Genomic DNA, 27,618 nt, shown 5'->3' on the forward strand with positions numbered 1-27,618 from the left:
TGTTTGACGGGTATATTGCACGTCACCGGGGTTAACACTAATGTTATCAATTTCTAGATTTTTAGCGGTGTTTTACAGATATTTTATTTTCACTTTATCGTGGCTCTGTGCGCTTCCGCGTCTAGAGTTACTGAGTCCGTCCTATAAACATAAATTTAAGCTCCAGAGAAATGGTGAGTGCGATTCTCAAGTTTAAATCTTGAAAATTTTAATTATTTCCATTTCTTCATTTTGGTATCATGTGTGATGGTGTTGGTTGTGTGTTGGTGTAATGGTCATGCGCGATGTTAATGGAATTTTTTAAGTTTTTGGAGAACATTTTAAGCTTTGGAAAAGCCTTGGACTTGCTAACAAAACTTATCTATTAGTCAATCAACGTTGAACGTTGAACAAAATAAAAAGAAATGTATTGTTTCTGTTAATACAATTCTAATAGAATAACCTGTTTGGGTATGATATCCAACAAAGCTACTCTCAGGTCATGATCTAAAAATTATGGTAATACTTTACAATTCTTTAACATTAGATAACATGAAATAACAATGAACAATACTTCTTAAGCATTTATTAATCTTAGTTCATGTTAATTTCAACATTTACTAATACAGTTTTAAAATCAAAAGTTGTATTTGTTAACATTAGTTTAATGCACAATGAACTAACATGAACAAACAATGAGCAATTGTATTTTAACAAAATTAACTAACATTAACAAAGATTAAATGTGTGGTATGTAACCAATGTGCCAATGTGTGAACAGCTTGTAATGCAACTTAAAAAATGAGCCCTCCCCAGTCTTCCTAGGTTGCCTATTAAAGCCTGTAGACTGATTTGAAGGAAGCGGGTCAGTTTTACTGGGTAAATCCAAAGGTTGTGACATTTATGCATGCTCCGAGAGCCTTGCCTCAGTGCTTCTCTTCCGCTATTCACCAACGACAACAAACTGCAACACTAGGTAACCTTATCTTAGAGATGGAATCTAGCATACGCCCAGCTCCCAGCATAACACCGACTACACAAACTCTGAGTAAGCCAAAAAATAAAGGAACAAAAAAATGATCTACTGAATCCCATCTGGCTAAGCGAGAACATGATCTTGGTGGAGCGAAGACTAGAGTGAACATAGGCAGGGCATTTGATTCCAGGAGGTACAGTATGTAAGATTTAGAAACCTGTTGCTCATGCTCGTGCTCATGCACACACTCCATTGGGACGTGAGTTAGTGAGCATCGGCCAAAACAATGAGTAACCTACAAAGAGACTGAACGTGATTCACCGGCATCATGCTGACAGATGAGTTAGCATAATTAAAATTACATTGTAAAGCAGTTCAATGGAAAGGAGGAGGCGAGAACCGGCCTGGCGATATAAACAATATTTTAATGATTAACTTAAACAAAAGACAAACTCACACACATGACGGACCTAAAAATGTCAGGTGTGAATGATTTGAATTCTGGAGAGTTTAAAGGGGAAACGAGGGGGAGGAGTCCGACGAGAGCTGACAAAGTGTTTCTTTGCACCCTGCAGCTGAGCAGTTCTGGTTGCACACAAGACAACTGACACAAAGAAAAGATTATTGAGTTGATTTGTTCATCTGTATGGATTGGTTTACCAGTTCTCAGTAGGGTTAACTTGGCCTTGAAAAATTCCTGAACACCTTATCAATAAATGAACATTTTATTTTGATAAATCATTCAGCCCTACACAACGCAATAGAAAGATGTGTTGTTTTTGTGTTATTTCACGGCATGCCCTAATTTTATCTCATCACATTCAATTCAGACTGCAAGCTCACAGCTTGAGTTTCTTCTTTTGCTGTGGCTTCACTGCTACTGAATAGCGGTGCAGGAAACACTGGTATGCTGCTTATGCTTTGTAAAATCAATGTATATAAGCTGTCTACGTCCACATTAATCCGGATACATTTGAAAACTGTTTTTTAATTTTCATTTTCACACTCTCCGTCCACACTGCCATTTTGAAGCATTTCCAAAAGTTTCTCATCCACACTGAAACATATAAAAACCCTTAAATTCCCTTACTATGCATGCAAAATGTGCCATGCAGAGTCATAAATACAATTGTCATTTTGTTCCGTCACCAGACAACAATTCCAATTAAGCTTCCCAAAGCATTTGAAGGAATGCAATGTGAAGGGTGCACAAAGGAACATTTATCATTAACAACACTATAAAAGTGAATTGCAGCCACAACAACGCCAGTACAACTTGGGCCACCATCTTGATTTTTTTGGGTTGAATGGATGTCTGCATCACATGACAACAAAAACGTCATAATTTTGAGATATCACCGTTTCCACTGCCCACACTACAACATGATATTGTTTTCAAATTATGTTTGCAAATTTTTCCACTTGGGAGAGCGTTTTCTAAAAGCTCAGTTTTCGCTGTCAAAAATGCTGTCTCATTGTGGATGGAAGGCCAAAACGTTGTGAAAATAGTGTGTTTTCAAATGAAAATGTATTATTGTGGATGTGGCCCAATTTTAAGGCTGTCTGGGGGGCCTCTCCATAGGTCCCCATCCCCCACCACACCCTGAATCACTGTGGCTTCGGGGGTGTCCCTTACAGCAGTGAGCATGAAGTATTCATTTTCTTTGCAGTCTCTAAGCGCAACATCCTCATCTGCAAAGCTGTCGGGTGGCAGCGCTTTTTCTCGCCGCTATCGCACGCGAGCCCTTACCTCTCATGTGGATGAGACCCTCTTCGGGACCCCCAAACAAGTAGCTGTAAGTTTAGTCTACTGTGCAGTCATCTAGCAAAGTCCTAACCATACACTTTATTCACAGTAGCACCATATTTGATTTCTGACATGAATTAAATGAGGCTGTGAGAGATTGGGTGGTTCTCAATGCTAAGAATGCAGAGAATGGACTTGCATTCTGATGAAGACAATTCTTGCCTAGCTACCTTGAAAGGATTATCTCGGGAGGACAGGAAGACATCTATTTGAGTTTTGATATGTGCTGCAATCTTCCTGCTTTGAAACTGCCCCTCCCACCACATTTGTAGCCAGTGAGAGTTCTTCTGGCATTATAAAACAACAGTGACAGCCTTATTTGCATCACACCAGTGAGGTTTTTCAGAACTAGAGACACATTTAAAGAGCCTGTTAATACTCTTTTGCTCCATGTGTTTATTACTTTATTAAAATAAAACAAAAAAACAACAAATGTTGTCAGAGTATGACAACTCTCATAAGCTGTCAGACTTATGCAAACTTAAAGGGAAATTCTTGAGGGAAAACACATAGTGCCACAATCATTTCTGGGACTTCAAATGGGTTCTTGCACAATTTTATGCATTATCGTTACTTGTGTTCTTGAGTATTGTAATTAAAATTCATCAGTGAATGATCATTTCAAACGATTCCACGAGAACATAACAATGCATAATGCATACTGACAAATAGCCATTGACTTACCGTCTTTTTGATGGGATCCACTGTGCAAAGCTCCTAGATCGCATCTAATTAGCCACTATTTTGTCAACTAAAATTTGGAAAATGTTTTATCAGCGGAAAAATCCAAAACAGTTTAAACAACACTATAACCCATTGAAGAGACTGTAGAATATCAAGTCAATCCCTCACAGCCTTGTTGTCATTCCCTTCAAAATTAAAGATTGCGCTACCTGTACATAACCTTCATTAGACAATAGGATTTTGAATCTTCCACAGCATTTGGCTGTTGATAAAGATGATCCTGAAGGTGGCAGCGCAAGGTCAAGGTCATGCTCCGCTCCTGCCTTCAAAGAGCCAAAATCAGAGACACTACGCATCATCACTAAAGACCTAATCAGGGACCTCAGGCAAGTAATACACATTAAGTCGAAAGCCTATATTCAGTTGATTTCTTATTTATGTATTTCTAACTAAAATGACACAAAAAATGTCCTTACCTGATGTGTAGGTTTACCTAATGTAAGTTTATTTAATCATGATAAATAATATATTTCTCTTGAACAAAACCAGTTAATTTAGATGTCCCCACATGAAGTACATGTAGAAGACAAAATGTTTTTGTACAGTGTACTGTTTTTACAGAAGTATAAAATACTAATTTTGGCCTTTTTACACCCAATTTTATGTAGCCTATAAGTCAGAGGAAAAGAAGGATGTAATCACATGTTAAAGATTAGAGGGATGAAATGCAAAACTCATTGACAAATCTGTGTTGATGAAATTTTTAGCAAAATAAGCCTACTCTATTGTCTTTTTGTTAAATCAGAATCCCTAGAATGGACCCATCAGGTCAGTCTGTCATCCTCTCCTCCGTTGACTTCAAGCGAATCTTGGCGGAGTCTCGTGTACCTAGCGAAGAGGAAAAAGCGGCTGTGCTGGAGGCTCAGCGCAAAGCCCGTGAGGAAGCCATTGTAAGAAGCCCATCATTTCAAACTGTAGTGTCTAGCTGAAGTTAGGAATAATTTTCACATTTATTTACCCATGATATTAATTCCTTTTCATTTTAGAGATATTTTAGTGTTTTACTTTCCGTGGATGGTCTCAATAAATTGTAGACAGAGTGGATGAAGGAGAAAATAATGTGCTTGTGCTTGCAGTTTGGCAAAAAATCTTGGCTGTCACATAAAAGTTTGGCTTTTCAGGTTGCCTCAAGCACATAATAAGACCACAACTTGGAACCCACAAAAAAATTACAGTCGTCTAAATGGCGTGTATTTAAATGGCAAATCAGTGAGCAACATGATCACACAGGAAATCAATGTTGCTTCTGAATGTTCACGTATCCTGAAATTGACCGCATTCAACAATCGGCATCCCCTATCTGACATTTTTTGGTCAATTCTAGTGGTCGACCGATATATCGCAGAGGACGATAAATCGGATGATATTCTGAATGTTTTAATTATCGTATTGGCTGATACATTTTGCTGTTTGGCTAATTTGTTTCTTAAGGATGTGAGGGCGCTGAGAATGTTCTGATTACACGTGAAGGAGCCGTTACGTGCAATCATGTTACTACAATAATAGGCCAGTGTGCAATACAGTCCCGTTTAATTGGTCCCGCATATCAGAGCCGCGATAGAAGCACAGGAGATCATAATGTTAAAGTGCTTACTTGTTGCACTCTCCCTCTCTCTCCTCAACAGTTCCCTGACATTTTTAACTGTGATAAAAAGGCAAATATCAACAAAATTAATTAATATCATATACTGTCTGCAAATATGCAGATATCTCATTGTGGCAGGGCGGAGAGCGGGGCCGGGTCGTGATCCTACACACCCGGTTCCGTATTAGGCTAATCAAGCCTTCGAGAGGGATAAAGGTCGACTGTAGAGGATCGTGCGGGAGACAGAGATTGTTTATGGACATGTCCATCATGTGTGTGTTTGTCTGTTTCAGTTTATAATTAAAATATGATTTACATTGTCAAGCTGGTTCTCGCCTCCTCCTTTCCATTGATTCCTTTACACTGGTGCCGAAGCCCGGTAAGGAGGAGGGATAACCATTGCGGAGTCCTCGACACTGCCCTCCACCCAGGGGAGCGCCGCTGCCATCCACCGGGGCAGGGAGTAGCCCGGACGTGGTGAACGGCCTCCGTCCACGAGGCGAGTGGGGACTGGACTCCTGGAGCGATGGTGCCGCTGCCAGGGGCGGAGGAGTGTCCCCACGAATCGCAGAGAACGCGGAGGGGCGTTCTGACCGCCGGGGGTCGTGAGTCTGACTCCGGTCCGCCCGGTGAGAAGCGCCTGAGAGGGTGGAGTAGTGATCAAGGACCATGCGATGGTGTATCGGAGAACTGGCGAGTAGGTTTTTTTTTTCATCTCTCTCTCCTCTCTCTCTCTCACTGCCGCTCTGCGTTGGCCTTTTCCCTCTCGTTTAAATTGTATAGTGTTTTTTTGGGGGGTACTACACTGTTACAGGAAGTACCCCCTATTTTAATTATTTCTGTTTCCCTCCCCTTGTCCCCTCCCTCGTCCAGGTAGATGGGGATGACCTGCCGGCAGATGGGGCTTAGGGCACGCCCTCCCCCAGGGAAAGAGCGGGGGGTGTACGTCATGCTGGGGGCACCCCAGCCTGAGAGAACGAGGGAGGAATGTAGCAGGGCGGAGGGTGGGGCCGGGTCGTGATCCTACACACCTGGTCCCGTATTAGGCTAATCAAGCCTCCTAGAGGGATAAAGGTCGACTGCAGAGGATCGTGCGGGAGAGAGAGTTCGTTTGTCTTTTAAGTTTATAATTAAACTATTATTTATATTGTCAAGCCGGTTCTTGCCTCCCCCTTTCCATTGAATACGTTACACTCATTTAAACAGATGCAAACAGATGCACAAACCTCACAAAATGTTAGCAAATCCAGTAGGGATGGGCGGATCGATACTAATATCGATACTTCCCATACTAACGTGGTATCAAGAATAGTGATAACATAAAAGTATAGAGGCTGAAGTTTTCTTTAACAAATGATCTTATTATTTGAATTGATTATTGTAACGGTTACCCTGTCTTGTCTCACTGTTGCCCTTTGTTTGTAATTTTGTCACTTTTGTTATTCCTTAGTTTTCACTTTTGTCACCCTTGTACCTCCATAGTCTTGTTTTCCCTCGTGTTCACTGTTCATTGTTTTCACCTGCCCTTGTTAATTTGCCTTTGGTTTCTGTTAATCACCTTGTCATCTAGTTTGTGTTCTGTTTGTTCATTGGCCCCTTTTTCCCATGTTTTGTATTTATATCCTGGTTTTTGGTTTAGTCCTGGTCTGTCGTTGAATGCTGTTGTACGTAGTTTGTGCTCGCTCCCATGCCTGTGTTCCCGTGTTCCAGTTCCTGTGTTTTCGTGTTTTGTTTTCATTTGCCCATCGTGGTAGTTTTGTTTATTCATGCCTGTTTGTTTCCTTTAATCAAATAAACCCGCATTTGGATCCTCATCCCTTGTCTGACTCCGACCTCATTCGTTACAATTATATATATATATATATATATATATATATATATATATATATATATATATATATATATATATATATATATTGTAACGATGAGCAGGAAGGCAGACGAGGGGCAAGGATCTAAATGCAGGGGTTTTATTATATTAATAAGATAAACAAAACAGGAACAAACAAAACATCCACGATGGGAAAAATAGAAACAAAAACACGGAAGACATTAAATGGAACAAAACACGAAAGACATAAAAAGGGTTCACGAGTAGGATAGGCACAACGGGGAGCACGGAAACAAGCATCCATAAACATCAACGATAGACAAGGGAATGGAGAACAAACAGGGTATATATACACTGGATACATGATGATGACAAACTACAATCAGGTGAGCACAATGACACAAGGCTGGCAGTGATGAGTGCTGGGGATCATGGGAAATGTAGTTTTAACACGAAGACAGTGAAACAGGGGGCGGACAACAAGGAAAACGTGACATAGATTGTGAACAGAGACGGGTGAACAGAAAACACGGGACAGACAACAGGGATCATAACATAGGCCCCCCTCAAAAGGACCGGATTCCAGACGGTCCTAGAGGGGAAAAGACCCACAAAGACAACAAAAAGAAAAAATGACCAAGGAGTGAGGGGGTAGACCCGGGGGGAAAACAGACAGATGAAGGGGGGCACAAGGGACACAGAGACAGACGAAGGAGATACAAGGGACAATTAGGCAGACCATGGGAGTACAAGGGGCAAATAGACAGACCAAAGGGACGCAAGTCAGGAAATCCAAGGGGGCACAGAGAGCAGACAGGCAGTCCAAGGAGGCACGGGGGGCAGACAGGCAGTCCAAGGAGGCACGGGGGGCAGACGGACAGTCCAAGGAGGCACGGGGGCAGACAGGCAGTCCAAGGGGTGTGCGAAGGGAACCGGGTCAGGTGGCCTGGGAGGTGGCCGTAGAGCAGGGGCCGGTTCAGGGGGCCTGGGAGGTGACCACCGGACAGAGGCCGGTTTAGATGGCCCGGGAGCTGGCCACTTGGCAAGGGCCGGTTCAGGGGGCCTGGGAGGTGGCCACAGGACAGGGACAGTTCGAGGAGGCCTGGGAGGAGGCCACAAGACAGGGACAGGTCTAGGGGGCCTGGGAGGTGGCCAACGGACAGGGACAGGTCCAGGAGGCCTGGGACGCGGCCTCAGGACAGGGACAGGTCACGGGGGCGAAGCTGAGAGGGGCTCTGGAGACGAAGCTGAGGGAGGCTCTGGAGGCTCAGGAGGCAGAGCTGAGGGAGGCTCTGGGGCCTCAGGAGGCGGAGCTGCGAGAGGCTCTGGAAGTTCAGGAGGCGGAGCTGACCGAGGCTCAGGAGACGGAGCTGAGTAAGGCTCAGGAGACAGAGCCGAGGAAGGTTCAGGAGGCGGAGCCGAGGAAGGCTCAGGAGGCAGAGCCGAGGAAGGGGGCGCCGTAGGAGGCTTTAGGGGCGGAGACCTGGAAGGCTCGGGAGGTGGAGCCGTAGGAGGCTCGGGAGGCGGAGCCGAGGGAGGCTCGGGAGCCGAGGAAGGTGCCGCCGTAGGAGGCTCTAGAGGCGAAGGCCTGGAAGGCTCTGGCGGTGGAGCCGAGGGAGGTGGCGCCATAGGAGGCTCGGGAGGCGGAGCCATAGGAGGCTCAGGGAGAAGAGCCATAGGACGCTCTAGAGGCGGAGCCCTAGAAGGCTCTGGAGTCTCAGGAGGCGGAGCCGTAGGAGGCTCAGGAGGCTCGGGAGGCGGAGCCGTAGGAGCCTCAGGAGGCTCGGGAGGCGGAGCCGTAGGAGGCTCTGGAATTTCTGGGTGAAGAGCCGTAGGAGGCTCGGGGAGAAGGGCCGTGGAAGGCTCGAGAGGCTCTGGAGGCGGAGCCCTGGAGGGCTCGAGAGGCTTGAGAGACGGAGCACTGGAAGGCTCGGGAGGAGGAGCCCTGGAAGACTCGAGAGATTTGGGAGATGGAGCCCTGGGAGGTGGAGCCCTAGGAGGCTTGGGAGGAGGAGCCCTGGGTGGCTTGGGAGACTTGAAAGGCGGAGCCCTGGGAGGCTCGAGAGACTTGAGGGGTGGAGCCCTGGGAGGCTCGAGAGACTTGAGGGGTGGAGCCCTAGAAGGCTCGAGAGACTTGAGGGGTGGAGCCCTAGAAGGCTTGAGGGGTGGAGCCCTAGAAGGCTCGAGAGGCTTGAGTAGCGGAGCACTGGAAGGCTCGAGAGACTCGAGGGGCGAAGCCCTGGAAGGCTTGAGGGACTTGAGAGGCGGAGCCCAGGGAGGCTCGGGAGGCGGAGCTCTGGAAAGCCCAGGAGGCGGAGCTCTGGAAAGCTCGGGAGGCGGAGCCCTGGGAGGCTTGAGAGACTTGAGGGGTGGAGCCCTAGAAGGCTCGAGAGGCGGAGCACTGGAAGGCTCGAGAGACTCGAGGGGGGAAGCCCTGGAAGGCTTGAGGGACTTGAGAGGCGGAGCCCTGGGAGGCTCGGGAGGAGGAGCTCTGGACTGCTCGGGAGGCGGAGCTCTGGACAGCTCGGGAGGCGGAGCACTGGACAGCTCGGGAGGCGGAGCTCTGGAAAGCTTGGGAGGCTCGGAAGGCGGAGCCCTGGAAAGCTTGGGAGGCGGAGCTCTGGAAAGCTCGGGAGGCGGAGCTCTGGAAAGCTCGGGAGGTGTTGGGTCTTGGACGGTAGAGGCCACAGGCGCTGGCTCTGGGACGGTAGAGGCTACAGGCGCTGGCTCTGGGACGGTCGAGGCTACAGGCGCTGGCTCTGGGACGGTCGAGGCTACAGGCGCTGGCTCACTGACCGTGGCAGGCGTGGGCCCTGGCTCGCTGACCGTGGCAGGCGTGGGCTCTGGCTCGCTGACCGTGGCAGACGTGGGCCCTGGCTCGCTGACCGTGGCAGGCGTGGGCTCTGGCTCGCTGACCGTGGCAGGCATGGGCTCTGGCTCGCTGATCGTGGCAGGCGTGGGCTCTGGCCTCCTTCGGGCGGACGAAGTTGGCAGCGCTGGCACGTTGGTCCGGGTAGGTAGGGGCTCAGGTTCGATGGCCGGAATCATGAGGGGTGGTTCCTCGGGCGCGAGTTTCCTCAGCACGAGACTCACGTACTCCCTCCACGGGTGGTCTCCGGGTTTCGGCGCCTCTCTCCGCCGGGATGACGGTAACCCGACCCAGTAGATGGTCCTCAGGGCCTTGTCGTCGAACCCGGTGTGGATAGCGACCGTGGAGAAGAGTCGTGAGTACTCGCGGAGGGGAAGATTTGCCTGGGCCAGTTCAAGGAAAACCGCTGCTAGATCCATAGGTGGGTCTATCGTTCTGTAACGATGAGCAGGAAGGCAGACGAGGGGCAAGGATCTAAATGCAGGGGATTTTATTATATTAATAAGATAAACAAAACAGGAACAAACAAAACATCCACGATGGGAAAAATAGAAACAAAAACACGGAAGACATTAAATGGAACAAAGCACGAAAGACATAAAAAGGGTTCACGAGTAGGATAGGCACAACGGGGAGCACGGAAACAAGCATCCATAAACATCAACGATAGACAAGGGAATGGAGAACAAACAGGGTATATATACACTGGATACATGATGATGACAAACTACAATCAGGTGAGCACAATGACACAAGGCTGGCAGTGATGAGTGCTGGGGATCATGGGAAATGTAGTTTTAACACGAAGACAGTGAAACAGGGGGCGGACAACAAGGAAAACGTGACATGGAATGTGAACAGAGACGGGTGAACAGAAAACACGGGACAGAAAACAGGGATCATAACATATATATATATATAATATTACATGAATATTAATGCATCTCATATGCTTTTAAGTGGAAAATACACTAGGAGTTAGACAGCGCTCACCTTTCAGTCATAGTGCTTGTTCAACAAGGGAGCAGTGCTTTCCTGAGGTAATGACAGAAAAACAGCATCTGGAGTTATTCACACTAAGTAAAGACAAACCTAGATGTGATATTTATTATAATGGTCTTGTGTGACTGATTTAAATTCAGAGTTGTTAAAACATTGTTAATGATCTGTAAATCTTGTTAATAAATGATACCCTTATGAAAACTTACCATGGATTTACTGTAGTAATATTATATTATCCATAGTATCCACGACTGTAGTAACCATGTTTTTTTTTTCTTTTTGGCAGTAACGTCTTGGTTACTGTCTTAACCTCCTTTCCCTGATGGAGGGATCGAGATGTATTGTTGATGTAGTGACACCAGGGGTCACTCTTGGGAGCCCCACAACATTTCAGATCTTTGAGAAAAGGCCAATAAAAATGGGTGATTGGAATTTGCATGACATATGGGTATAAAAGGAGCTGGAATGCCCACTCTCATTCAGGTTTTGTGCTGAGGAGCCGAGACATGGTCTCGGACATTTCAGCGGGTAGTACAGCATTGTGGCAAGAGGGACACAACGTTTCGTTCCCTCCATCAGGGAAAGGAGATTTCGACAGTCACCGAGACATTCCCCTTCTATCACTCACTTGACGTTGTGTCAATGTAGTGACACCAGTGGTCCCTGTACAACATGCCACAATGGCTTAACTGTGTTATGTGAACTGCCGAAGCAGGTGTAAGCAGGCTACTGCGTGTGTAAGAACGGATGAACTCGGACTGCACGTAGCCTCCCCCAACGCCCCAAAAATGTTGGTCCCGAGGGAGGCTCCTGTCAGGGCAAACCAGAGCGGATAGTGGGAGGATTCCCGGGAATCGAACTAGTCTACCTGTGCTTTGCAGAATCGACTCAAAATCAGCTGGATCACATGGGGGTGGAGTCTCCACTCTCCCCTGAGCATCACCTGCTGTGACAGTGCGTCCGCTGTGGCGTTGATGTTGCTGGGGATGTGAGTGGCCCACAGCAACCTGAGTCACCTCTGACTCCAGAGGAGGAGATGACGGGCAAGTGGCGACATGTGACAAGAGCATAGGCCACCTTGGTGGTTTATATACGCTACTGTCGCCATGTTGTCTGTCCGCACCAGCACATGCTTGCCCTGGATCAATAGCAATAGCCTCCGCAGAGTGAGCTGTATTGCCAGCAACTCGAGGCAGTTGATGTGCCAATGCAGGCATGGTCCTGTCCAGGAGCCGGTGGCTGCATGCCCATTGCACACGGCACCCCAGCCTGACATGGAGGCATCTTTCGTTACCACGACATTTATAGACACTTGCTGTTGGGGGACTCCAGCACACAGAAATACAAGGTCTGAAGGGCTGAAGAAATGCAAACCAACGTGATAGCCACCCGATGTGCACTGCCACGCCGTGCCCATCTCGGGACTCAAGTCTAAAGCCAGTGCTGTTGCAGTCTCACATGCATCAACCCGAGTGGTGTGACTACCGCTGAGGATGCCATATGCCCCAGGATATAAATAAAATTCATTTTAATATTAACAATCCCAATCATAGATAAATGTAATGAAGCCACCTGCCACCTCTCTCTAAACCTTTTTAATAAGGGGTCAAAATTAACGCTAACTAAAACAGACACATTTGCTGGCATATAATGGCCAAAAAACGTATTGCTCTGTTTGGGCCACTCGAAGGCACCCGGCTGAAAAGCCATTAATGGGCTGGAAGCTGTCAGAGCCAAAGCTTCGGATTTAGACCAATTGACTCTATCCTGAGAAATTAAGGAAGGAATTAATAATTCTGTGGAGGTAAGTCATAGATCTAGTAGGGTTGGAGATGAATAATAAAATATCTGCATAAAGCAAAAGCTTATGGACCATACCTCCCACCACCACCCCTAGAAAATCATTTTCCTTTCTTATCACAGCTGCTAATGGATCCAGGGCAATACAGAACAATAATGGGGAAAGAGGACATCCCTGATGGGTGCCCCTAACCAGAGTAAAATAATCTGAAATTAAGCAAATTATTTGTACCGCTGTTACCAGGTGACTATAAAGTAACTTAATCCATCCAATAAAAGTATTCCCAAACCCATATATTTCCAAAATCTTACAAAGATAATCCCATTCTACCATATCAATTGCCTTTTTGGTGTCAAGTGAGATGGCAGACCTGAGTCTGATAATTTGCCACTGACCACATGATATTGATGAAATGCCTAATGTTATCAGAAGAGCTGCAGCCCCGAATAAACCCTGCCTGATCTATATGTATAAAGAGATATCATAACTTTACTTAATCGGTTTGCCAGAATTTTTTATAAGATCTAAAATAATCAGCAGCAAAGCCATATGGCCCCGTAACCTTGCCTGTTGGCAAGACCTTAATTACCTTGCCAAGCTCCTCCGAGGTTATCTCAGAATCAAGATAATATTTTCCACAAAGTTTCTAATATCGTAATCAGAAGACGTGAAACCATAAAGATCAAGATATAATTCTTTAAATGGATTATTAATATCAATGACCGATGTAAAAATGTCACCACCAGATTTCACTGAAGGAATGGTAGATATCTAGCCAAAAGCTTCCCTGCTTTGTCTCCTGACTTAAAGTGTGACTGTCTTGCCCTGAATAGCCAAAACTTCACCTTCTGCTACAAAATAGTATTATATCTGTATTTGGGTTAATTCTCTGAGGCCATCAGATGACATTCGGCACTTCAGCTCTGCCTCTGCACTTTTAATATTCCCTTCCAACTACACAAGTTCTCGTGCTTTGGACTTTTTACTGATACTGATACTGAGGACCAGTTGGTATCCATTTACACATTGATTTCAGCCTTTAACATTTGTTGAAATTCAGGAGTATGCAAAAGGGATACATTAAAGCGCCAACTATACGATTGAATTTTCTTCGTATGTGGCAACACCTCTAAACTCACCAGTGCGTGATCTGATACTAAGATGTTTCCAATTGAGCAATTCAGATGAAAGGAAGGACTTAATTATAAAAACAATTAATTCTAGAATAAATCTTATGGACACAATATCAAATTTCTTACATTTAAGAAAATAAATAACTTTCCTTATTTTTATGGGGCACCCCAACCCATTCACATTCCACATGGAGAGAGACAATCCACTCTGACACTCTGAGAGACATTTTGACATATTAGAAAAAAAAAGATTGTGTGTCAAATACTAGATTAAAAAGACCACATTCCAACATTAGAGCAACAAACAAAAACTGACCTTCCCAACGCACGACACCTCCATCCCTCTAAACTCAAACAGTCCATGTACGCCTACGAAAGCGCCCGTGACAACTTTTCCATTAGATTGCTCAAGTCTGGTGCTTCTGTACAAATGTTTTGAGACAGAAATACACAACAGAAGATAATCTATAAAACAAACTCCAGCCAACAGGCGAGATAAACACAAAGAGGTGTAGATTCGTCCACATAACTATTCCGAAGGTGTGTTCCACCACAAAACAAACTCCAGCCACTAGGCAGAACCAGCACACACACACAAAAAAAGTGCTCAGTTTCCTCAGAGAGTCAAGTAAATGTTCAGTGAGTCAGGCCCACTCGGCTGTTACATGAGTGCAAAAGAAAAATGCCCTAATCACTCCAATGTTTTGCAAGAAATATTCCAAAGTAATAACAGTAAAAACAACCAATAGGAGGCGTAAGCACAAAGAACGTGCAGAATCAGTGCTTGCTGTGGGCATGTAAATATTTTGCAGCAATCCTTAGTATCTATTCTCAATTTGACCGGGAACATCAGTGCAAAAGTGAGCTTCCATTGATGTAAGAGTTTCTTGCATTCCTTGAATCGATCACGTTACTCTCTTGTCTGATTCGCAATGTCTGGGAAAAAGAGAATGCTGTGGTTCTTCCGAGAAAGCCTTCCTTATTCCTCTCCTCGAGTAACACAAGATCTTTATCGGATGATCTTAGAAATTTGGCCATAATTGATCGGGGCCTGTCTCCCTCAGCAGATCTCTGAGCCGGATCTTTGTGAGCTCGCTCGATTTCCATCTTATGGCCTGTTATGTCAAACAGACTACGCAAGAGCCCGTCTAGAAATTTCACCATATCTCTGCCTTCTATGTTCTCAGGAATTCCAAAAATGTGGACATTGTTTCGTCGGTTACGATTCTCAAGGTCTTCCAACTTTTCCCAAACGTGTTCCAAGTCTATTTTGGTCGCTAGCGGGTTAGCAGCTAATTCCCTCTCCGATGACTCCAGATTATCGATCCGTTTCTTGATGTCCAACACTCTTGTAACCACCTCAGAGAATGTCATCTCCATGGCAGTGATCGATCGATGTATTACAGCAAGATCCTCCATGTCAGCAACGACCTTCACCAGCATTGCCGGCATGTCCGACAGTTGATGCTGAATCTCTCTCACCGCACCATCCAAATTGAGTCCCTGTTCAGTGGCCCTGTCTGAGGAATCAGCTTAAGCATGTAAGTGTCTTTTAATGTCTCCAGAGCCTGAAGATTTTGAATTCTTTGACATATTGTCTTCATAGAACAGTTATGAAACAGGGTGTATAGAATCTCACCGGTTTATGACACAAAAAGTATTAAAAACTAGCAAAGTGTGCAGAGCTCACACATTCACACATCCGACCCACGCATGGCACCACGCAACTCCCAATTATGAATATTGTTAAAAGATAATAAATAAAATGCATTAAAATACAATAATATACTCCTTCAAAAACAACAAAAAATTACTGTAGTATACCTAATATATCTTTGCATTGTTTCTCCGGTGTAATCAGTCCATGGCTGCCTATAAAAATGGCTCATTATCATGCTGTAGGTCAACTTTACTGTGTTACTGTGTTCTGTAATTCATTAGCAGAGTGATATTAAATCTGACCGATCATATGGATTATTCTCCTTTTGGGTTGGCAGTCAGCAGTCTGCATCCAGTCTAGCCCAGTTTATGCACTGCACGCCACTGCCTCAGAGACTCGGGTTCTGGTCCTGTGGACTGGTGATACTCTAATGGTTTAGCACCCGGACTACTAACCAAAAGGTTGCAGATTCAATCCTAAGTAGGATCAGCTTGGGACTTGCTGTGTTATTGAGATCAAAATCTCCAATGTTCCTTTGAGCAAGGAGCTTTTTTCTTCTTTTTTTTCTCTTTTGTTTTCTTTTTGAGCAAGGGCCATTTTTAACCACCTATGCTGTACTGTACCTACTGTAATGTGTATTGTTCCCTTTAGTTATTTAGTTCATTTTTGTTATTTACTGCCTTCCTCGTGCCAAATGTTAGTACCAACAAACTGTAGCTTCACTTACACAGTAAATAGAGTGTTCTGTGCTTTTCATTGTTGCTGTGCAAGGATTCTGCTGAGCAGAGAAAGGCACAGATGCGCCAGGCTGACTTGTCTCGCCAAAAGAACCAGAAACTAAGTGATCTAGAGGCAGAAGCGAGGGACCGTGCTCAGTACCTGCTGGAACGGGCTAACACCCTGAGAATGGAACAAGAGGATGAAGTTAAGAATCTCAATGAGGTACTCTGGATGTAATAATAAACTATGTATAAATGTGCATAAAATAAATAATTCAATAGTTTATTTTTTTAGTTTATATTTTCATTGACCCCACCACAAAAACCTTTAGCAATGCATTTTTGTTATTTTAAAATTTTCTTTACCAAAAAATAAATGCATATACAGTACTATGCAAAAGTCTTAGGCACATAAGATGTTTCCCAAAAACATTTGATGGTAATTAATATCTTAGCTTTAGAGTGTCAATAGGAAATATAGAGTTTAGACTCCCAAACATTCCTTTTGCAAATAGAATAGAAGAAGAGGGAGCCCTGCAACAGATGGTATGGCCCCCACAGACCCCACCACTGAACATCAAGTCAGTCTTCGATTACATCAGGAAGAGACAGAAGCAATTGAGACAGCCTAAATAGATAGACGAACTGTGGAAAATTCTCCAAGAAGCCTGAAACATCCTATCTGCCAACAACTAAGAAAAACTGTGTCCAGGAGTACCTAGGAGATTTGTTGCTATTTTGAAGCAAAGGTGTTCACACCAAATATTTAATTAGCTTTTTTATGTTTACTGGACTTTGTATGACGTAATTGATAAATGAAAACTATTTATGGCATTTTTTTTTTAAGAAATCCTCACTATGCAACATTTTTACAAGTGCCTAAAACTTTTGCACAGAACTGTAAATTAACAGTTCATAAAGTACACATACATACACATTTAGAGATGCTTTGGGATGTTCTCAAGAGAGCCGTTCACACCAGACATCCTAAGAATATGGCTAAATTGAAACAGTTCTGTAAGGAATAATGGTCCAAAAATTCCTTCTAAACGTTGTGTAGGTCTAATCTGCAGCTACTGGAAATGCTTGGTTGAGGTTATTGCTGCCAAAGGAGGATCAACCAGTTATTAAATCTAAGGGTTCACTTACTTTTTCCATAGCACTGTGAATTTTTATTTGGATGTTTTCAATAAATACATGAAAGTTTATAATTGTTTTTGTGTTGTTAACTTAAACACATTGTGTTTGTTTATACTTGTGAGTGATGAAGATGAGACATTTTATGACCAATTAAGGCAGAAAACCAGATAATTCCAAAGGATTCACATACTTTTTCTTGCCACTGTATATCATTCTAACAATTTCAACAATACATCATCAATGTCAGCAGCTAGATCGCATCACCTTGGTAGAAATGGTAATTTTTTGGCACACTCAGTCTTTTTATTTTTTTTTCCTTTTTTTCCCATTAATCTCCTTTTTTTCTATTACTTTTATTTTCTGGCCTTTTATTTTCTCACTTTTCATCTCTCATTTCCATCTTTTTCTGTACTTCTCTGTACTCCAAAGCCTTGAACATAAGGCTTTTCTGTCATTGCCAACATACAAATGCTGTCCTTGTATTGCTGCAGTTGATCCAGGAAGTGCAGTGCCATGTGGTGCGGGATACTCAGATTCAGGAGAAGCAGCAGAATCATGCAGAGTTGCTGGAGGAGGAAAAGAGACTGGATGCCATGATGGAGGTGGAACGGCGCCGGGCCTTGGAAGCCCAGGAGCAAATTGAACAGCTTCACAAACAGCAGAAGATTCAGTAAGGATGTTCACACTCTGTATTGTATATAACAAATATCCAAAATGGGTTTGTTCTGATAGGGTCACAGACTTCATCGGGGGAAAATGCTAAATACAAATGATTAAATGCAACTGACCATACAACTCACATAGCACTTTATTAGGAACACTATAATTGTAGTGACCATCCTTAAACAAATTGTCCATTTGGTCACTCCTTGGGTCTGCTGAGTGATTTAGACTGTTCTTTTGTTTATAATCCATTGTCCACAAGGTTTATGTTGAATTCCATGCTGTTTATTCATTTCTTGAAGCAACAAACTGAATTGAAACAAGCTCTCAACAAGCTACACCTGGGCTTTTAAGGCATCACCTCACCTGCAGAGGGCACACAACTAAAGAAATACAAGTCAATACAAAAAATAATAATGAATAACTCCAATACTAATACTAGGTAGGACCTCACTTTGCTCTGAAAACAGCCTCAACTCTTCATGGCATAGATTCTACAAGATGTTGGAAACATTCCTTTGTGATTCTGGTCCATGCTGACATGATTGCATCATGCAATTTCTGCAGATTTGTCAGCTGCACATTCATGCTGTGAATCTCATGTTCTACCACATCTAGCCCAGTTCGTTGTGTTGTGCATTCTGAGATTCTATTCCTTTCACTACAATTGTACAGAGTGGTTATCTGAGATACTGTTGCCTTTCTGTCAGCTTGAACCAGTCTGGCCATTCTCTGTTGACCTCTCTCATCAACAAGGCATTTCCATCTGCAGAACTGCATCACTGGATGTCTCTTTCTTTCTTTATTTATTTTTTGCACCATTCTGAGTAAACTCTAGAGACTGTTGTGCATGAAAACCCCAGGAGATCAGCAGTTACAGAAATACTCAAATCAGCCCTTCTGGCACCAACAATCATGCCACTGTCGAAATCACTGAGATCAAATTTTTTCCCCCCCAATTTTGATTGTTGATGTGAACATTAACTGAAGCTCCTGACCTGTATCTGAATAATTTTATTCTTTGCACTGCTGCCACATGATTGGCTGATTAGATAATCGCATGAATAAGTAGGTGTACATTTGTTCCTAATAAAATGCTCAGTCAGTGTATAATCTTGTACTGATAGGATAGCTAAATAAATAGGCTTATACATTTTTAAACGGAAAGAGAAATTGTTTCCCATGTCTAACCCTAACCCTCATGTAAAAGATTGTGTTTGTACAAACACACTATGCTTTTTTTTCTTTTTTTGGTGTGCAAATTCATGGTAATATGAATAATAAAATAGTAAATTAACTTGGTAATATGGCTAGTACTAATGCAAATCGTGTCCAAGTGTTTTTTTCAATGTGCTTGGAAGCAAAATTTTAAATATTCATATTCAGTTTAATGTTTAATTTCAGTTCCCTTTGGCCTGCTATTACATAGGCAATAGGTATATCAATGGCTTCTTTACACTGGTCTAGTTAATTCATATGCACATTCTAGAGTAAAAATTATTTCGGCGATTGGTTCTTTTAATGGCAATTGGGACTTCCTGCCAAAAACTCCCATTTATTTTTCTATGAGCAGTCTGTTTCCAACACCTTGTAATGTCTCTGGTGTTATCAAAGGGGAAAAATGTGCATCCTGGACCAGATCCAGACACGTCTGGAGGAGAAAATGCTACAGTATGAGGTTAAGGAGCAGGAAAGTCAACAAATGTTGGAGAACATGGAAAGGATGCAGATGGAGGAGCTTAAGGTACATTGATTTCAATGTCTAGATCAGTTCAATTCATAAGTAGTTTGCTTTGTGACTATTCACGTAGATATGTACGTTTTTGAGTGTTTATCTTTGAATGTGTGCGTGTGTGTATGTGTGTCTTTTATGTTATCACAGGCCATTGAAAGGAAGAAAGAGGAGCAGAAGATGTTGCTGCAGGAGATTCAGAAGATAAATGAAGAGAATCTGCTTGCTAGGGAGAAAAGAAAGGAGGAGGAGAGATTAGCAGATTTACGTGCTGTAGAATATACACGCAAGAAATTGGTGAGAAAAGTATTTTTTTTTCTACCAGGGCAATGGCTACATTAAATGCCCATCAAATAGGCAGTAAAATTAAGGTGTTAGCTTAGATTAGATTAGTTTCTATAATTCATTATTGTCTATTTAAGTGGCCTATCAGCTGTGTATTAAGATACTAGGCTATTGAGTGATTTATAAGTAATTATAAAAATAGCTTTTTTCTTTATAGGCAGATACAATTACCTTTGTTTTACCTGTGAAAACGATGAATTTGACAGGAATTTTATATCTGATTACACACTGATCAACTGATTACTGTAATTATTACTTAAAATGATTACTGTAATCATTACAGATATTATAGTTTATTTTTTATTTAAAAAAAAAAAAATTATGTATTATTTCCTGTAAAGCTGCTTTGAAACAATGCATTTTGTGAAACGCTCTATACAAAAAAAATTCCTTGACTTTAGTGTAAACAAAAACTAGAAGTTGTTGATCCTTGTAAGTCTTTTTTTAAGGAATTTTTCCTTAAAGACTGCAAGGAAGTTGAGCACAAGGTCGGAGCCCTCCCTCCTCTGTTGCACTGAGTAGCAACCGAAGTGGAGAACATTCCCCTAAAAGTTCACCAAATAAAAACCAAATGACAAATAAGATATCAAGAACATGACAAGTTTTGGTTGTCATATTTGTGTTTTATTAATTTAGTTAAATGTTTGCATAATGTGATGGATGATAGTTTGACCAGTTTTGCCCCTTAGGGATTTGTGGAAGCGATTGCATCATCACACATGACTAAGCTATTATAAATTAGTCATAAGATGCAAAATATACATATTGACACAAGAATGGTTTCCTGTACGTAGTTGGCTTTCATACTTCAGTTGCTGACTCTGCAGGACTTTTAAATGGATGCTAAAAAGCAGATGTTGCGTAAATGAGCGTTGTACATTATAAACAAAGAGGGTTCTTTGATGGGCTGGTTTGAGTATTTCTCTAACTGATGATCTTTTTTCTTTATAGGCAGATACAATGACCTTTGTTTTACCTGTGAAAACTATGATTTTGACTGGAATTGAATATCTCATTACACACTGATCAACTGATTACCGTAATTTCCGGACTATAAGCCGCAACTTTTTTCCCACGCTTTGAACCTCGCGGCTTAAACAACGACGCGGCTAATATATGGATTTTTCCCGCTTTAAATTTTATAACAATTTTTAAAAAAAAAAACATTCTGTGACGTGCTCAGTTTTTTGGCGGCATGAAGCTTTCATTAGACCAATGAAATTGCAGAACGGGTTAAGGTCAAACAACATTTTTGTTTACTGTTTAGATTAAATCGAGCGCGCTCAAACTTCCCATCATTCTGATTACGGTAGTCATTTTGTCACCCTCAAGACACGGAGAAATGCATATGATGCAGCTTTCAAGTTGAAGGCGATTGATCTGGCTTTTGGCAAAGGAAATAGAGCTGCTGCACGGGAGACGTTGGAAACAGCAGCGTGATGAATTGACTCAGTGCAAAAAGACAACTAAAGCGGAGGCTATTCAACTCCGACACCGAAGGAGATGACTTCAGTGGTTTCATGTGCACAAGAGGAGGAAGATAGTGACCAATGACTTTCTTGCTAGGCTACTGTTTACTGCTAATTTTAAATTTTTTGTTACAAGCCGTGTGTGGCAGCGGGGGCGTGGTCAAGCGCCCGTCCGGCCGGGAGAGAAAAGCGGTAAGGGCGCTTACACCTGAGCTAATGTCTAACACCTGTGTCTAATTTCAGTAAGCGTGGGGAGAGCGGCATAAAAAGGCAGCAGAGAGCGTGTGAGAGAGAGTGAGTGACAGACAGACACACGTCAGTCTAGTGTTGGCGCATAGAAGAATTGAGAAACTTGAAAAATTGATTGTAAACATTGCTGTGGCCATTAAAAGCCTTACCTGGAACGTCAAGTGTCCTGCTTCACGTGTCCTTCTTGGGAAAACTGTCACAGTTTTCAGCACTTGATGTAAGCGCCCTTACCGATTTTCTCTCCCGGACGGGCGCTTGACCACGCCCCCGCTGCCACACCGTGTTTCGGTAAAGCCTATTTATTTTTGTTACAAGCCGTGTTTCGTTAAAGCCTGTGTAAAGTTCATTTGTTTCAATGTACCGGTAGGCACCTGTGGCTTATAGACAGGTGCGGCTTATTTATGTTCAAAATAATATTTTATTTAAAAATCAGTGGGTGCGGCTTATATTCAGGTGCGCTCAATAGTCTGGAAATTACGGTACTGTAATTATTACTTGAAATGATTACTGTAATCATTACAGATATTATAGTTTATTTTATTTAATTTTTTTTATTTTTTTAATGCATTATTTCCTGTAAAGCTGCTTTGAAACTATGCATTTTGTGAAAAGCTCTATACAAAAAAAATTACTTGACTTTAGTGTAACCAAAAACTAGAAGTTGTTGATCCTTGTAAGTCTTTTTTAAGGAATTTTTCCTAAGACATCACACTGAAATTAATTTGTGGTGATTCATGATAAACACTCTATAAAAATAGAAAAACATTTGCAACATCAGTAACTGCTGCTGCAGCTTCTCCACCTTAGATCAGTTGAGTCACCACATTAAACCCAGATGTGTTTGATCACATAGGAGCGAGAGGCAGAGTACGAAGTGGAGCAGATTCGAATAAAGAAAGAGAAAGAGAAAGAGGTGGCAAGACTGAGAGCTCTTCAGGAAAGGGACAGAGACCACAAGGCTGAGCAGGTAAAATGTTATGACCTCATTGGTCATGACATAACTAATGCATATAATGCCTTTGTTGAATTCTAAATATCCTTATGTACTGTATATAGTATACCCATTATGCCATTTAAACAGTATCATACAAACAAGAGTGCTGTTTTTACTCATGGCCGAATCACAGCATTATTGTGAGTTTTTCTTTTTTACAACAGTTCTAAACGAGAAGTTCATATCAAACAACTTAAAATTTTGACACAATATGGACAGTTTCTTTGTTGGTTTTCTATATTATGTATAAGTATTATTTAGATATTTTTTTCTTTTCCGGAATCCCGATACAAATAAACTATAAGGATGAGATCAGAGCACGGAGGAACCAGGAAGCAGCTGCGAGGGAATGGAGAAGAAAAGAGAAAGAGGAGGTAAAGAAAAAGTTGGAGGAGGAAGAGAGGCTGAAGGCTGCTCGTTTGGAGCAAGTGACTCATAAGGAACACATGCTGTCCATTGAGGCTGGCCGGGAGAGAGCAGAGTTTGACAGAGTCCTGAGGTAAAAATATAGTATGCAGCTGACAACAAAACTAATTAAAAAATGTCATTGGGTATTTACTGTATATGTCTACTTATCCAGGGCACAGCAGGAGCTAATTAAGAAAGAGCAAGAAAAAGAGGAGCAGCGCTATCAGCAAATACACAGGCATGCTGAGGCCGTGAGGCAGCAGGTACGGGAGAGAGAGGTGCAGGCCATTGCCCAGCGGCGAGAGCTATTCCGCGAGGGAGAGCAGCTGGAAGAGGAGGCGCGCAATCGTAGAGCCCGACTGGATGAGATTAAAGAAAAGAAGCTGAGGGAACTAAAGTATGTCAGAGCACATTTTTGCATACATCTGCGCTGTTTAAAAAAATAAATAATTCTATGTAAACATGCACTAAAAACATCTTTGACTATGTTTTATTTGTCAGTGTCTTGTGCATTTTTAGACCCTGTCTCAAATTAAAATGAATGTCTTTTCGTGTTGCTGCGTCTAACTTTTTTTTTTAGTGCAAGTGCGCATTTAGTGCAAGCAGACAGAAAAAAAATTATGACGTGGTGGGCTAAAGCATATAACTGTTAATCAGAAGGTTGCTGGTTCGATCCCCATGGCGACCACTATTGTGTACTTGAGCAAGGCACTTAACTCCAGGTTGCTCTGGGGGAATTGTCCCTGTAATAAGTGCACTGTAAGTCGCTTTGGATAAAAGCATCTGCCAAATGCATAAATGTAAATGTGCCAGCTGATAGCGCTGTTTTTTGCATGCACTGTCTGCATTGTTTTAGCGCATGATTTACCTGCGCACAAAATTAGTGATGAATGCAGGCTGGTTCTGAATGCTTAGATGCAGCAGACTACCTATCTGGCTTACTTTACTGGATGTGTACACTCCACTTCTGCACTGTATGGTGCCTTGATCCCGCCATGGAGAAATAAAGTCACAACTGTGAGATAAAAAGTCAGAATTATCTTTTGTATTTCCCTTATCCCTAGCAGGATCTGGCTTCCATTGGCACTGCACCTCTTAAAAATGTCAATAGTGTGCTCGCCTATAACATGAGTCAGAATACATGGCCAGTTACAGTATAACACTCTTTCTACATCATTTGTTGAATTACTGCCCTGCTGAATAGATGGCATAGCCATTTTGTTTAACCTGGAATGGTTTCGAAAAAATAAAATTGACATGTGTTCCTTTTTTGACCACAGGGCAGCTGGGCTTTCAGAGAAGTACTGCAAGGAAGTGGAGCGCAAGGTCGGAGCCCTCCCTCCTCTGTTGCACTGAGTAGCAACCGAAGTGGAGAATATTCCCCTGAAAGTTCACCAAATAAAAACCAAATGACAAATAAGATAACAAGAACATGACAAGTTTTGGTTGTCATGTTTGTGTTTTATTAATTTAGTTAAATGTTTGCATAATGTGATGGATGATAGTTTGACCAGTTTTGCCCCTTAGGGATTTGTGGAAGAGATTGCATCATCACACATGACTAAGTTATTATAAATTAGTCATAAGATGCAAAAAATACATATTGACACAAGAATGGTTTCCTGTACGTAGTTGGCTTTCATACTTCAGTTGCTGACTCTGCAGGACTTTTAAATGGATGCTAAAAAGCAGATGTTGCGTAAATGAGCGGTGTACATTATAAACAAAGAGGGTTCTTTGATGGGCTTGTTTGAGTATTTCTGTAACTGCTGATCTCCTGGGATTTTCATGCACAACTGTCTCTAGAGTTTACTCCGAATGGTGCCATAAACAAAAAACATCAAGTGAGCGGCGGTTTTGTGGATGGAAATGCCTTGTTGACGAGAGAGGTCAACAGAGAATGGCCAGTACCGGTGTATATATAAACCTTTGGATTTACCCTCGATATCTCCTTAAATTGTTCATCTTTTTATTCAGACAAAAACTACATTTCACAAATGATACATTTTCTGCAAAACCTCCCCCGTGCAATTATGGATCTGACCTGCACAACAGGAAGGACACATTTTAAACCATTCCTCTTTATGAAACTGTTTACTTTGAGCAATGTTTTTGGATTGTCTTGTGTATCGCTCTCTTGAGGTCAAGTCAAAGCATATCATTCGGGTTGAGTTTAGGACCCTGACTGGGCCACTTCAGAAGGCATATTTTTTTCTGTTGAAGTCATTGTGGTGTTGATTTTCTCCTGCACTTTGGGTCAAATTCCTTTCACATCACCCAATTTCTTTTGGCAGACAAATAGTTTACACGCTCTTGCAAAATAACATTTATATACTTTTTTCTTTTCTTTTCTTTTTTTTTTTAAGATACCAAGCTGTCCGGGCCCTGAGTGGGGCAACAAAGTAGCCCCGAACCACGATGTGCCCTCTACTAACCTGTTGGAATTAGGTTTTGATGTTGGTTTGCAGTGCAGTGTCTACAGAATAGTTTGCCAATAGCATTGTGGCCCATCCAGGTGCTCTTTTGCTCTTTATTTTTTTAGAACAGCAGTGGCTTGCAAGAACCATTACATTTGCACAACAGAGTCCAGTAAACTGGACAAATGTTTCCTGTTTTTCTCATCTTTTTTTCATATTTCTCAAAAATATTTATTTAAATCGTTAATATTTGGTTTCAGTTGATTTCTGACTTATTTATTTAGTTTGACACCAATTCAAAGAAGAATCCTATTCAATTCAGATCCTACTTGGCCAGATCATCATTTTAGAGGTCTTACTCTAGTTTGGATTACTGGCATAGCTATAGGTGAGTCTGGGTCACCTATTGTGTGTTAAGGCCCATGCCAAACAGTGTTGCCATGTCTACTTATAAGAAACTTTGGGCTGTTAAATACGGGATGTTGCTGCTGGTTTGGGCAGCTCCATATGTAAAAAACAAAACAAAAACATGATTACTGTTGCAGTAGACAAACTTTAGTAAGCTAAATATCTTTACATTTAGCCTACAAAAAATCTAGATACTGTTGTTGCAAAGTTGTGTATCTTTTAACAGTTATGTTTGGCATGTCCAATAAAATTGTGTGGTACCTCAGCCATCAGGCTGTAGATAAATGTGATGTTCTCTGTTCTTGCAAAATCATGGAAACTGCGTGTGGAACCATCAAAGTTAAATCAGAATACCCCACAAATTCCCTGGATGCCAGTACTGCCAGTTCAGCAGCCACCACAGCCCTCAAACAGTGTGGTAGACCTGCTGCTACTGCATCAAGTTTGGTTGAAAAATATGCCACCGGTCGCAGTCTGTATCCATGAGTCTGCAAAAGAACATTTTTCTCATTTGACCATCTGAACAAATGGTTTGTTTACATCTAGCAGGCCCAAAGTGGGAGTCAGAGCCATTTGCACTTTAATGTTAGCAAATGCCTCTTCGGCTTTGTCCAAACAAGCTTGTCACATGACTTCAGCCTTTCCCTGTCATCAGGGCTCGCAAAGGCTGTTCAAGAATGGCATAATTAGGAATAAATGTACGACAATAAGCACACATTCCTAAAAATGACAATAATTGTTTTTTTAATTGTTTTGGCACATCTTTTATGGCCTGTACACGTTTGTCACAGATGGATTTACTGTCTCATCAACCATCTGAACTTCAATCTCAAAATCACATTTTGATACAAATGCTCCTACACTTATTTTAGCCCAATTTGTTGCTTTAATGCATTTTCTCACAAAGGGGCCCAAATCTGCTCACAGCTGCTCTTTGGCCTTGGCCAAAGATAAGTGCGGCACAGCTCTCCTGCTATCAAATAGAACTGCATTTGTTTTTTCTGTCAGGCAAGCTGAGAGCGCACACTCATTTTCTGTCCAGAAAATCTTATCAAATTTCACACTCTCATTTCTGCCCCGTTAAACCACCCCTCCTCATATTGTGGTTCCCGTTCAATTACTACATGTGACGTGCAATGCAATTGGTCAGGTCATATTTTCTGTGTTAAATGACATTGTTCGATCTTTTGCCAATTTCAAGATAATTTTTGCCCAATCATCATTTTTCACACGCCATTCATATGCCCACTGTGGTTCAAATTTAGAACAACATATTTGTGGTTCTTCCTCAATGCTAATTCAAAGGAAGTAAGGGTCAAATTCAATTCACACATTAAATCTCTGGCCATTAAAGGTGAACACAGAAACGCATGTTTAAATGTTCTCCCCTTCTCCGTCTCACACTCCAAGGGCACTGTGAATTTTTTTTTTTCAGAAACCAAATGGCCCTAGGCCAAAGTGCTCTTTAGGCCAAACCTGTCAATTTTGGGACACATGGCAAGTCACATGGTCGTATAGTAAAATGGCCAGCCCCAGAATCTACCAAACAAAAAAAAACAAAAAAATCTACTAATGTCCCATCAACTAACATTTGATATCTAGGCATTTGTAAAAACCCTGAACTTTTGTACATTCTCAAACATTCATCCGAAACATTATCAAATAAAATTCATCAGTCACACTGAAA

The 27,618-nt window shown here is 42.3% G+C and overlaps 1 protein-coding gene across 2 annotated transcripts; it reads left to right on the plus strand.

Moving 5' to 3' along the window:
* On the plus strand, window positions 1–27,618 carry cfap45 (cilia and flagella associated protein 45). 2 transcript variants are annotated; one of them, XM_052152604.1, is made up of 12 exons: window positions 1–173; window positions 2,626–2,751; window positions 3,702–3,832; window positions 4,252–4,396; window positions 16,159–16,329; window positions 17,738–17,916; window positions 19,524–19,653; window positions 19,792–19,938; window positions 22,558–22,671; window positions 23,004–23,197; window positions 23,279–23,503; window positions 24,387–27,618. In XM_052152604.1, exons 1-12 carry the CDS (start codon window positions 171–173, stop codon window positions 24,460–24,462), a joined length of 1,641 nt encoding a protein of 546 aa, XP_052008564.1. In that variant the 5' UTR covers window positions 1–170; the 3' UTR covers window positions 24,463–27,618. The 2 variants fall into 2 exon arrangements, with proteins under 2 accessions (XP_052008564.1, XP_052008565.1); XM_052152605.1 differs by lacking the exon at window positions 2,626–2,751.

Source organism: Xyrauchen texanus, chromosome 21 (genome assembly GCF_025860055.1).
Source record: "Xyrauchen texanus isolate HMW12.3.18 chromosome 21, RBS_HiC_50CHRs, whole genome shotgun sequence".
Lineage (NCBI taxonomy): Eukaryota > Metazoa > Chordata > Actinopteri > Cypriniformes > Catostomidae > Xyrauchen > Xyrauchen texanus.

What these genes read in the sequence shown, in the direction of transcription:
- cfap45 (XM_052152604.1), top strand. An exon ending in AAGTTAAGAATCTCAATGAG is followed by an intron (nt 16,330 to 17,737) that starts GTACTCTGGATG and finishes GTATTGCTGCAG; the next exon opens with TTGATCCAGGAAGTGCAGTG. An exon ending in AAGAAGCTGAGGGAACTAAA is followed by an intron (nt 23,504 to 24,386) that starts GTATGTCAGAGC and finishes TTTTGACCACAG; the next exon opens with GGCAGCTGGGCTTTCAGAGA.